Source organism: Crinia signifera, chromosome 4 (genome assembly GCF_055691185.1).
Source record: "Crinia signifera chromosome 4, ASM5569118v1, whole genome shotgun sequence".
In the NCBI taxonomy this organism is placed as follows: domain Eukaryota; kingdom Metazoa; phylum Chordata; class Amphibia; order Anura; family Myobatrachidae; genus Crinia; species Crinia signifera.
In genome coordinates, this window is record NC_139220.1 from 179053298 (window position 1) to 179067207 (window position 13910).

Consider the following 13910-nt stretch of genomic DNA (forward strand, 5'->3'; position numbering starts at 1 on the left):
GGTCGTGGCATGATACTGCTGGCTGTTGGAGCCCAGTGCTGGTTCCATAATATGGCGACCCTTACTCTTTTTGTCCCCCTTATTTTTGGAACTAGCCCCGGTCCAAGAGCCCGGTGCTGGTTTCTTAAATATTGGGGGACCCGATCATTCCCCACCCCCATATTTGGGAAACAAGGACCGGCTTAATGAGCCTAGGGAAGGGGGAGGGGGACCCCATGCCATTTTTTTTATTTTACCAAAAAAACTGCACACTCCCGATATTAAAATAATAAATAAGTTGCACATTTCCGTTACTAAGAAAATCAACTGAAATCATTAGAAGTGCGGCTTTTAATACAATTCAAATTATTTAATGCAATAAATTAATTTTCTAGACATAATTGTAGACTTTTACAAAGGAATGCGCTGTCATAAACATATGCTGCTGCTCCGGTGCATTTAAGCAGTTACGTATTTGATTTAGCAAAACTAGGCCAGTCTTCCTTTGTCATCTTTTCTCATGTAATAGTTTCTTACCAAGTCCTTTACACGTCTAATAGCATGTTGCACAAAAATCGATACATGTTATTCAGAATACCTTTATTGAAAAGGTGTTCGCAGCTTCTTCCAGGGCAATTGGAAATATTGATTTAAAGTAAATCTCAGACTGTGAATGCTGATGTTTTGTTCAATAAGACACTGAAGCATTGTCAGAAGGGTATTTTCATTTTTGCCTTTCTTTGCTGGCCTGAAGAATTTAAATTGGCCACATTATCTTTTTTTTAAAGAATAGAAGACGATGGCAATTAGTGCTTCACACCTTGAACTTGCAAGTACTTATTCTCATGAAAACAGATGTTAATACTGGAATAATGTATGTTACATAAAGTGCCATTCGTGCTTATTTTTTCTGTTATAAAAATATATTAATTATTTTTATCTGTATGTTTCAGCACAGCAATTTGATTGCGATCATTAAGAAACAGGTCCAATTTTTCATGTAGGGCTAAATACACATACGCACACACACACATACACACACAGGAATATATTTCAAAATGAATTATTATAATTTGTATATAATATTGTTATTGTTGATTTGTTGCAAAACAATTTTTTAAAATAAAGATTATACTCTTTGATATTCTTTTGTTTTGTTTTTCTATATATGCTGTGATTTACTTTTACATAATGCCACTAGAACTTCATTCATAAATACAAGCTGGGCACACAAAGCTTGGTCTAAATAGTACAAATGTCATTGTAGAAAATGGCTAGAGGATTTGCAAAGTCAGGACACAGCAAAGGGGATTAGTCTCTGAACTGAGCTGTAAATCCGCTTCTAATCATCTCACTCAGCTTCCTGTATACAAAAGTCAAGTATTCTTGGTGTAGAGACACTTGGTTGCATCAGTCATGTCAGCTGTTATAGAGGGATAATCACTTTTTTTTCTGCTGTGGATAAAAGTCGTTTCATAAAAAGGCTGAAAAGCAAGTGCCGTGTGTCGTCTTTGCCTTGGAAGGTTGTTTATTGAATAGATTACTTACAGTCTATTTTGTGCATGCTAGGAACAGCTTGCAATGGTGCATAGAGGTGATTCAATTTGTTCAAGGACATGGTTAAACAAAAGCAATAACATTTAAATGCAAGTACCCATTGCAAATAAGATTGTTGTCTTAAGCAGAGCATTTTGTTTTACCTAAATCCGCTGCGGACAGCATCCGTACAGTATTCCTAACATCAAAATAAACCCGTGAGCACTTGTGGATTTTAAACCTTATTTTCCACTATTATTTTGTGTTTATTTTATTAACTCAAATATTTTAGAGAAAATATCTGGGTAATTATACAGATCTATTTATAGATTTACTGAAGATATCAAACAAAAGCCATGTGTGGAAATTAAGTCAACAGATGAGTTTATGAAATATGAACCACAAAGCATTTTCCTGCAGCTAAGTGGTAACTTTGTCTGCGCTCAACTGTTGTCCGAACTCTTTGATATGTAATGAATGGCAAGAAGCCTTCTGTTCAAAGGCAGCAAATAGGAGTTATTTCATTATATGTTCATTAATGTATTAATCTCTATGCTTTCATGATTTCATCTCTTCAGCAATTTGTTCTTTTTAATATATAAGGCAACTTTCAGGGCAAAAGTGCATATGCCTGTTTGATGCCACAAAGTAAAACACAGCACATACCATTTGACTATTTCCTTTAACACTGCCATATGTTATGGAGATTATGACATGTCTGAAGAATTTAAAGGATGCACAGAGGGCAATGCTCAGAAGGCTAATACAATAAGCAGTATATCTTAGAGTTTATTACCTTTTAGCAGTAGGAAAGTAGCGGGAGCATGAAGAACCATCCCAAGCACAATAGGGGTCCCTGGCAAGACAACATTCAGCGCATGCTTTTCCATAAACATCACAGCGGTGTAGCGGGAGCTGGGAAACTCCCATTAAGGAACCAATGTAGAGTTGTTGCTGTCAAATGGAAATGTTACAATTAATGATAAGCTTGCTAACAGAAAATCATATGTTTAAATCATTTACAATACATACTGTATATACAATACAATATGCAAAACAACTGCAAAAATATCAATTACTAAACATACATACTTTAAATAAATGAAAAGTTCACAATTGTAAAAAATAAAGCAATAGAGTCTTTGATTGATTGATTATATGTATGATTGTTAAACTTAATATAATCATTAAACTAAACCTACTAGTATCCATGTAAATTATGATTCTGTTCTAACCGGGATACAGCTTTTTCTGGTTTACTTTATGTTGTAATAAATGTTTAAAAATTTAAAAATGTCATTTATTTTTCCACAGAAAGCCTCCACTAGCCAGATTGTGTAATATAAATGAAATGTTTGAGAATAAATATATATATATATATATATATATATATATATAATATATTTCAAAGGCAGATGTCACTCAGAGATTAATAAAGAAAAAAAACGCAACAGCCCTGATGTGTTCAACGTTTCAGGGACTGAACCCTTTTATCAAGATAAGGTCTTGATAAAAGGGTTCAGTCCCTGAAACGTTGACCACATCAGTGCTGTTGCATTTTTTCTTTATTAATCTCTGAGTGACATCTGGCTTTGAAATATACTATAATTACTTTGGATGGGCACCGGAGTAAGTTGTATGGATACAGGGGACTTCCGGTAGTTCTGGAATATATATATCTATCTATCTATAGATATATATATATATATATATATATATATAGATATATATATATATATATATATATATATATATATATAAAATTAAATGCTTAGTTGTGAGTATTCCCATTCAAAATGCCACATATACATTTTCAAAATTTAAAAATTGGTTCTGTACCTATTAGTTGCCAAACAAAGCTAGTTGCCAACAAACCGGCAACTAGTTTTTATCTGTGTAGGCTACATTACAAAATGATCACCTAAACTGTATTGTATAATAGATGATCCACCACTGTGTATCAGTATTGTTGTTATACATAGCATAATTATCCATTGACAGTACTGTACAGTATTCTCATTGCACACAAAGTGATGTTTTGTGAGAACAATGCTGTATAATTCTGCAACTGAATCCAGTTGCAGGACGTTATGACTAATGCATTTTCCATTAACAAGGGAGATAGCAGTCCCCATCCACTTAGTGTTGCTCTGCCCAAGACTTTTAAAGACTAAACTTTATCAAGCTTGTAGCAGTTTCTGGAGTTATACAAAAGTATACATGTTGCGATGAATTTAATTGTAGTCTTGCCAGCACAACAGATCCTTCCCTCCTCTCAAATAAAACCTGTTTCATTGCCAAATACAATTAACTCAAACAGACAAAAAAAAATCCCATATGGATAGTGCAAGCTGTTTCCAAACTACATTGTGACATTTGTTTAAATATTTGTAATATCACTTCTAAACAGCTCAAACTATCCCAATTGTATTTTATTAGATTAAATTTAAATTCAGGCATACGCAATAGTGCATAATGTGTGACCATGTATATTATACGACAGCATAAAACTACGTGACAGCTTCACCATAATCCTCATTTAATATAAATTCTTTGTTGCATTGTGTTGGCCATGTATTATGCATAACTTCATCTGGAATTTGAGAACACTGCATTTGAGCGTGAAAAGAAAGTGTCATGGGACAGCAGGCCATTTAATGTCTGACTCTAACTTCTGCTTTCCAAGTTTAAAAATATATAGGTAAATAAAGACACTACAGTCAGAATTAATTACTTTTGAAAATTAATTTAGTATTTTCTAAATATAACAGAAAGCATTCACTGCAAGCTTTATTCATTTTTCTTGAATTCAATACATTTTTGTAAAAGAGAAGAATAACCCGCATGACTTCAGCAGCAGTCCTAATTTCAAAAGGCTGGCAATCTGTAAAAATATAATTAACTTAAATATGGGCAGCATGCCCCAATAATTATTCCTTATCCAGTCTCTGCACTACACATGCTGTACTGGAGATATTGCATTTTCCTGTTCAGTTAGTATAGTAACTTTATTATGGAGACCAAGTGAAAGGTAGTTTCTCCAGATGGCATTAATGCTCTAGTCTTCTTATGAGGCATTCTAGAACATTCAGAGCTTGCCGGAGATGCAGCAGTGCTTTATGCTCCCTGTAATTTTTCCAGAGAGATTATGAAATGAGATATTCCCTATGACCGTTTATCACTGGCTACTAAATGAATAAGCCTATACTGTAGTGGCTACAATACAGTAGCATTTCTAAAAGATGGTCATTCTAGTTCATTGGAGATCCTTTTTGCCACTCACATTCAGAAAGAGGTTTGATGACTAAGGGGGGTATGCAGGGCCAGATTAAAGGGGGGCACAGCGGGTCAGTACCCCTGGGCCCCCTCTAGCTAGCGGCCCCCTGTGGTTGGCATGTATTTAAAAAATATTGAATTAAAAGTTCAATTTCAAGGAGTTTCAGTACCCTTCAGGAATATTATCCTCCTCAATATTTAGAATGTCCTCTGATGTAAATGTATGGGCAAATATTAGGATCTCACCACTGTAGATTCTTTCAGTGGACAACTTGTGGCATATGTCCAGGTGTCCTCACTAGATTACGGTATCCATGCTGAATGGAGCTTGCCGTTAGAGGAATTTCTCTCCAGGACTTGGAAGGTTCTTGCCTTTGAAAAGTCGTTTTTTAAAATATAAGCAGAGGTCCAATTGTTGCCCGGTTGAGGATATTGGAGGTGTAGAGGTTCTTAGCAAAGGTCCTTTGGTGCTCACTCCTGGACACAGGAGTTGACTAAGTCCCACAAGTTGACTAGGAGTTAATTAAGTCCCACAAGACTTTGTATGAGAGGTCTGAGGCTGTGAGGCTTGTGCTGAGCTCTGATTGGTGGAGCTCATCACATGCTTCTAAGGCCCGTGGAGGGCAGCAGCTTCATTATGGGAGGGTTTTTAATCAGAGGCAGTGCTGAGCCTGTGAGATCTCCTATAGAGCAAGGTACAGGAGAGACAAAAACAGGCTTTCCATGTATATATATATTTTCATTCCCCCTGCTGTTACCCATTGACTATTGATCCTTTAACCTGAGTCGCTTATGGGCACTTCCCCATTAGAACTTTCAGATTATCAGTCTTGTGTACATTCCAAATCCTACAAGACATCTAATACCAGCAGGTTTGTACGTACTCTAACAATCTAATTTTTCCCTATTCTTTCTGACCACCTCCAGTTGTAGACCATATATATTATGGGTACAACTCTCTGATAATCCAGATGCCCTGACTAGCATGCTATCCCATGGGTTTACATGTTCTCTCCCAACAACTTTGGAGTTTACATGTACTCTACCTTTGCTTTGTAACATGTCCTTACATTGGTACTTGCCTCCTAGTTTATTTGAACTAGTCAGTGACATTGTACATATGTATGATCTACATGCAAGGCTTTGCTGCTAATATTGTCACTTGCTTTTATCTGCTATTGTAGCGACTCTATGGACTTTATGTTTATGCTGCCTTTACTCTGTGTTTTGACAGTGTAATATTCTCCCATGCAGTTTGCAGCCAGTAATGACAAGAGGGAGAGGGCCCCCTGTATAAAGTAACCGAGCCCCCCGAAGGCTTAATATGGCCCTGATCAATACAGATGTATCATATTAGCAAAAGATCCTTTTAGCGATCAAATCAAGTATGTTAAAATATGTATTTTCTTTAGAAATGTTTAACATGTTAAAAGTGCCAGCATCCAAGAAAAACTTTGACACAGGTTCCCGGTCAACTAACTGACATGTTCACATAGTGTTTATAGCATATTAGCAATATGTGCCTCTAAATGTTCCCTTCTTATGTGACCTTTAATGATACAATTCTAAAACCAGTCAAAGTGTACCAAAAGGATGTGACATCACAAGTAGTACATAGATGGTTGCCAGGATGCTGTCCGGAAGAGAAAAGAGCTGTAGTGTAATGGAAACATTGTAAAAGAATTAAAAGCCATTGCATACTTGCTTTGTGGAAATCTCCATGGCTGAAATGGGACTTGGCTCCTAGAGGGGGAAACACAAAGCACAGGTTAGAATAGTCTACATTCTGTTTAGAATTGCAGAGCTTAATATTTCTGGTTTATAACAATGGAGATAATATATCTTACTTTGTTTTGTTACTAAGTAACAGCAGAAAACACATGCACAATGCCTTAGAGAGAGATTTGGAAACCCCACAATGTGTGCTTATTTACAGTATAAAGAATTTATTTGAGACAGATCGCTTAGAAAATGAGCTAAAATTGCCCGCCCCTTACACAGAGCCTATGACCTTCCTTTATCTCAAACATTTAGCTGTTGCTTTCCTAATATACATTTATGTACTGATAATTAACAAGATTTTCTTAATAATGATATCATGGAAAACATTATCTACATTTATGAACTCAACAGGAGACTCCCTGAAATAGCAGCAATCTCCCTCTCTCCCTCATTAGTCTAACAATCTCTCTCATTTCACCCAGCCCACATTACACTGTTACATTTTGGGGGAAAAAAGGAATGAGAGATAGATACATTTATATTGAATCATCAGCACCATTTCCCAGCACTTTAGCAAGTATAGTAGCTCTTACTAACTGCTTTGGGGCTCATCTACATTTGGATCAACGTCATTTTAAAAGATTCCTCTCAGATGTAGCAGTACATATCACCGATTTTAGGTGCCAGGTTAACAATCTCTTTTCACAATCTCTCCATGGGCCAGATGGACTAAGCTTCAAAAGTGATAAAATGGAGAGTGATAAACAGCCAGCCAATCAGCTCCTGCCTGACATTTTTTCAAACACAGTCTGTGACATGGCAGGTAGGAGCTGATTGGCTGGCTGTTTATCACTCTCCATTTTATCACTTTTGAAGCTTAGAGAATCTGGCCCCATATATGGAACTAGACACACCCTTTGAGTGGAGCATGACACACCCCCTATATGGGGCACTGTGCAAAATTCTACTACCAACTATAATCTCCCTGAAACTAGTTTTCAAAAGTGGGCAAGTATGTATGAACTATACTGTATATGTTAAAATCATACAAGAAGAAAAGTGTTGGGTTCTGTGATTCCGAGTGATTGCTGTGATTTTGGCTCAGTGATACAGGACTGTAGCTATAACTTGTTCTGCTGAAAGCACATTACACCACGATTATGAATGTACTCACCCTGAATACTGTCATTTCTTCCAGTAGCACTTCCTCCAAATCATGCCAGGTCTCCTTTGGCACAGAAACTACTTTCAAAACTGTTCCCCTATCTTTGGAAGGGAAAAAAAAATACTTTAATTGACATTTTCTTTGTTATTTTAGGTGCACACTGGAAAATATCAAGGTCTATTTGTAAAATGGGTGGTATAGATGACATGTTACTGAGACCATGGAATGAAAACAAATGTCACTGCATCCTTTTATTTTTCCTGGAGATTTTCAAACTTCAAGTCACTCGAACACTGGCACCTTACTGAGAAAATATGCTAGAAACCACTAAGTACAGTACATCAGCAATATAATTAATGTCTATATTTCATAGTTATAAGTATCTTATAGTTCAATTAACAATAAACTGCACTGAAGAGGAAATATCGGTACTTGTTTCCTAGAACGGCCACAATCGGGAGTAATCGTGTACCTTAACTTAAGGTACACGATGAACCTGATTTCCTTTGAAATCAGGTCCATTTTACCGGCAAAGGCAAAATCGCGTTGATCGCGTCGGTCGCGTGCATTAACATGGCACGCGACGCGACCGACGCGATGGACCCGATTTTGCAATAGGGTTCAATGTTAAAATATTTTTAACATTGTAATCGCGTTCATCGCGTCGGTCTTGTGCCATTATACCATTGTACCATTGTACCATTATACCATTATACCTGTGAAGTAATGCGCGTGCGCTCGCCACGCTTCGGGCTCGGTGGCTCGCTGCGTTCACCACGCCGACGTGGATAGTAGGGGTATGAAAAGGTCGGAGGACGCGTACCGCTCGCCATGCTTCGGGATGGCGTCAATCGTGGGGTGCCGTTCACAATGGGGCCATTTGAGCCATCAGGTGGTGTAAAATAGGGTCCCAGGGACCCTATTCACATTTGATTCAATGTAAAAATCGGGTCCATCGCGTCGGTCGCATCGCATGCGATTTGGTCGCATGCGATGCGATCAACACGATTTTTCCGACCCGATCAAAATCGGTGTGGCCGTTCTAGGAAACAAGTACCGAAATATCTATAAACAGGGCATCACGGACGGTGTAATGGTTAGAATTTTGGTTGAAATGTAGGGTTTATCTTGGGAGCTCGGTGTAATGGTTAGCATTACTGCCTCCCAGCGATGAGGTCATGGGTACGATTCCCACCATGGCCCTATCTGTGCAGAGTTTGTATATTCTCCCCATGCTTGTGTGGGTTTCCTCCGGGTACTCCGGTTTCCTCCCATAATCCAAAAATATACTCTTAGGTCAATTGGCTTCCTACAAAATTAACCCTAGCATGTCTGTGTGTGCATGCCCATGGTGGTAGGGAATATAGATTGTAAGCTCCACTGGGGCAGGGACTGATGTGAATGTGCAACTATTCTCTGTACAGCGCTGCAGAATATGTGTGCGCTATATAAGAAACTGTTAATAAATAAAATAACAGAAATTAGCATAGCGCTGCTCATCCATGAAACTTACATGTGTTTGAGGTTCTATAATAGTGTTCTTCAAATGTGCATGTTTACAAAGTTTGATTGATGAGTTGAAATACTTTAAATCTCATTTGGAAACTTAGGCTGTGCAAGTTATTTTGAGAAATATTTTTACTGAAACCATGATGTAGGAGACTTTTGATTATTTTGAAATATCTAAGTCATTAACTACTTTACTCTCCAACCTGTCAGTTTCTCAAAAATATATTGCTAGTTTCCCAGAATGTCCAGGAGACTCATATATATTACTACACTAACAGAATGTCCAAAGATTCCTCAGAGAGCTGGACCCCCACCCTCCCCCCTGCAACAGGGCTGGAAGGAAGGGTCATGCAAGTAGTGCCATCACTGCCCCACTGCCTCTGCATTTGGCTAGCAGGGTGCAAAGAAAGGCAACCCTGTGGTCAGTAGTGTGTTTGCAAAGCATCTAAAACTCTACACCTTTTTCTTGTTGTTGGCAACTTCCTCCTGTGTGACATCACATAGTGGGAGGTGGGCCAGCACATAGCAGCAGTGGTTCCTACTCTGGCACTGCCCCATACACCAAATAAACCTGATCATCATGGTCTCCCGACATACTACAGGGGGGTGGGGGGTAGAGGAGCCATGATAACCAGTGGCGTAACTAGAACTGCAGGAGGAGACGGAGCGGGGAGAAGATATGCGCTGCGGGACCCTAAATGCGGCAGCATGCGGAGGGGTAAGGGCAGAGCCGAATTTCCCATTAGGCACGTGAGGCACTGGCCTAGGGGCGGTACATGTTTGGGGGCGGCACTTGGATGCCTGTGATAGTACTGTCAGCCCAAAATGTACCAATAACTGCAAAATATCCACTGTACTGTACTATATTCCATCTAGAGTGTAAATGGATAGGACATGCAGATACTGCCCCTATAAACTGTCCTAGTTATATATATATATATATGTATATATATAATAACGATTTTCAAAAAAATGAAAACAGGAGGCGGCACTCAAAGAAAACGTGGGTAAATTGTATTAAAGCATAAAAGTGCAAAACTGGTCAGTATACATGGTCAACAGTTTCGGAGCTGACGCCCCTTCCTCAAGACCACTGACACATCAACTGAATCAAACAAAACATAATGGTGATTCGTTTTCTGCACTTCACCATTATGTTTTGTTTGATTCAGTTGATGTGTCAGTGGTCTTGAGGAAGGGGCGTCAGCTCCGAAACTGTTGACCATGTATACTGACCAGTTTTGCACTTTTATGCTTTAATACAATTTACCCACGTTTTCTTTAAATGCCGCCTCCTGTTTTCATTTTTTTGAAAATCGTTATTATATATATATATATATATATATATATATATATATATATATATAACTAATGAATACAGCAGCATGGACGGTGTAATGGTTATCATTACTGCCTCACAGAGCTGAGGTCATGGGTTCGATGCCCACCATGGTCGGAGTTTGTATATTCTCCCCGTGCTTGCGTGGGTTTCCTTGGGGTACTCAGGTTTCCTCCCACAATCCAAAAATATACAGGTAGGTTAATTGGCTTCCAACAAAGTTAACCCTAGAATGTCTGTGTGCGCATGTACATGTGGTAGGGAATATAGATTGTAAGCTCCTTTGGGGCAGGGACTGAATGTTAAAATATTCTCTGTAAAGCGCTGCGGAATATGTGTGCGCTATATAAGAAACTGTTAATAAATAAATACAGGTGTCACTCTTGATTCAAACTTTACTGTTATGCCAACGTCTTTACAAGCTAAGCCCAAAACGATGTTGGCATAACAGTAAAGGTTGATTTTGCATCAAGACCCGGAGTGACACCTGTATTCATTGGTTCTATTATTGGGGGCTCACACTCCCCAGGAGAGCACCCAGGCAAGCAACCCACTGTCCCTGTCAGTACAGGAGTGCCAGGCAGCCCACTACACATATATATATATATATATATATATATATATCTACAACAACAGAAGAAAAGGGCGCCCAATGGTGCTGTATCTTTGATGTTTTTATTTTACATAAAATTTTTTAAAAGTGCTTAATTACCAGATATTTCATCTGCGGTGGGCTAAATTAACTCTGCACACAGCCAGTGTGTAGCCGGCAACCGTGAGTGCACAGCAGGGGCTCGCATACCCGCCATTTGTATCCAGCTTGCCAGTGTGGATTTATGTATTGCCAGGTGGTTAATTTAGCCCACCGCAGATGAAATATCTGGTAATTAAGCACTTTTAAACATTTTTATGTAAAATAAAAACATCAAAGATACTGCACCATTGGGCGCCCTTTTCTTCTGTTGTTGTAGAGAAGTGTTGGTGATCTCCCCTTGGGAATTGGGAGCGAGGAAGAGGAGCGACGGTCCAGAATTTGAGGATATGTGCCTATAGACTGTGAACTGTGTAAAACAGCTCTGTTTGAGCAAAGGTGCCAGCGCACCTATTCCTGCTTTTTTCTGTGTGCAATATATATATATATATATATATATATATATATATATATATATACATACATACACACACACACATACAGAGTAAATGTATTTTATTTACATTGTTGACTACAGTATAAACATTACAGAAGCCTTTCAGTAAAGCAAGCTGAAAATAAACAGCAGTGATATATCATAGATTTTAATGTAGTTTTTTTTGTGGTTGTTTTACAACACTAGGGTACATATATCAGAGGAAGGAACGTGTCACATAAGTGCAAAGGTCCAGATAACATCTTTGTTGATCTTTGAGGACACTTGTGAAGCTGGAGTACAGCTGAATGTGCTCCTTACTAGCCATGCAGCTGCATGCTTGAGGCAGTTCATTTAACCTTGCTGTGCAGTATTCTCTTCAATTACTCCTCTGTGAAACCCCTTGTTAAATTTAGCTGTATTTATTTACATAGCTCTTCATGAATACCAACCACTGCAGTGATACAAATGCAGGCAATGAATAGCTGCCAAGCAGATGTTAAGCCGTATCTACAGTACTAATTTACAATAATGAACCAGCTAACTCACTAATAAGAAAGAATAGCACTGACAGCACTATAAAATGGTTTCTTATATAAATGATGTATGTACAGATATTTGATACGTTCGATAATTGCTCTGTGCTAACATGTTACCAATCACATTATTGAAACTTTCTTTGATTTTGTAGATTTCCCACCAATTACGCAGATTACACTTCTCAAGAATTTTCAGTGACAGTTTGTGGCCTTAACCCTTTCAGTGCCAATGTTGTTTTGAGAGATCCTCAAAATATCCATTAAAAATGCCAGTGCCACTCACATATTTTGGTGCAATATTTAGCTAAACGTCAATTAATTGACTTGGCTGTGTTTGTATTTATTTATATTAAAAAAGCAGTCACTGGGAGCGATGTTGGCACTTTTTGTGGATATTTTGAAGGTCGTTCACAGCAATGTTGACACTCAACAGGTTAAATACAGTCATATTGTTAAGCATTTTAATGCCCAGGATCAAGTATCTCTCTCTCTCTCTCTCTCTCTCTCTCTCTCTCTCTCTCTCTCTCTCACCTCTACAGGATGTGAGAGTCAATTTGATAATGAGTTTGTTTATTCCATATAATAAAGCAGGGAACTGATAGAAATGGTTTCATTGTGATGGCATGCAGTATAGACTGAGTATGAATTTATTAATATTATAGCGCAGCAGCCCAGAGCCCACTACATAGTAGCCTCTGTGGGGAACTGTTCATGAGGTAGACACACAGAGAGGAGACACCAGAGACAGAGATCACTGAGGAGAAAGGAGAGAAACTTTAATACCGAAATGAGAAAAAGACTATGGGGAAGATAAAAATAAAAGCGAAGTAAAATAAATAAATAAATAAAAATATATATATTACAACAATATACAATTACATTTTTCACAATTTAACATATTCAAATATAAAAGAGGGTTTGGGAAAAGAAACCCATTATTTTTATGTTATAATCCAAAAGTTAAAGCCTCTTGTTCTAATGGACATAGTGACTAACAAGCCCCAAGCCACACCCTTAAACTTCCATAGTTATGCTGTGTACACACGGGGGAGATATATTGCTCAGCCATATATTGCTGAGCAATATATGGCTGAGCAATATATTGCTCAGTTTCTCCTGTTCATCAACGACCAGAGATGGTCGCTGATGAAAAAGAAACTGCCGGGGGAGCCCAGCAGTGGTAATCAGCTGGTCGCAGGAGCATGTTCCTGCGACCAGCGATCACCACAGGGGCAAAAACGGGAGCGCGCACCCGGCGATATATCGCCGGTGCACACTCCCATTGCGGGCAATATTTTGGACAAAATCGCCCCCGTGTGTACGCACCTTTATATTGTATTTCAAATGCTACCCTTAAACAGGATCTTATTGGCTATCAACTGTCAACAACAGTCATGTAATTTGGGATAGCCAATAAGATCCTGCTTTGAAATCAGAGTAAATCAGAGTAAATCAGAACCTGCACATTTATATTATAAATACGCACAAAAAAAGGAATATACTCAGAGATTATGAATGTCAGCCCATGGAATAGGAGACATTATAGTGTACTACAATCTAGTAACAGTTGTTAGCTATGTCTATCAAGCTAGAGTCAGTCACAGTGCGCAGCATGCTCCCATGGCCAGCTTTAGAAGAATTTACCAGAACTGTGCAGCATGCCTGCAAGTGGGTAGGTGTAATAATATTTTATGCTCCAAAAATCTGTCACAGTGGGC

The 13910-nt window shown here is 38.4% G+C and overlaps 1 protein-coding gene across 2 annotated transcripts in view; it reads right to left on the reverse strand.

The window, feature by feature from the left end:
- Nucleotides 1-13910, reverse strand: part of SEMA3A (semaphorin 3A) — a 221723-nt gene that overhangs the window by 25166 nt on the left and 182647 nt on the right. For both annotated transcript variants that reach the window (XM_083183085.1, XM_083183084.1), the window contains exons 12-14: nt 7688-7779; nt 6493-6534; nt 2312-2469 (exon numbers count right to left, since the gene is read on the reverse strand). In XM_083183085.1, the coding sequence (XP_083039211.1) occupies nt 2312-2469; nt 6493-6534; nt 7688-7779 (292 nt within the window). The remainder of the gene's footprint in view (nt 1-2311; nt 2470-6492; nt 6535-7687; nt 7780-13910) is intronic.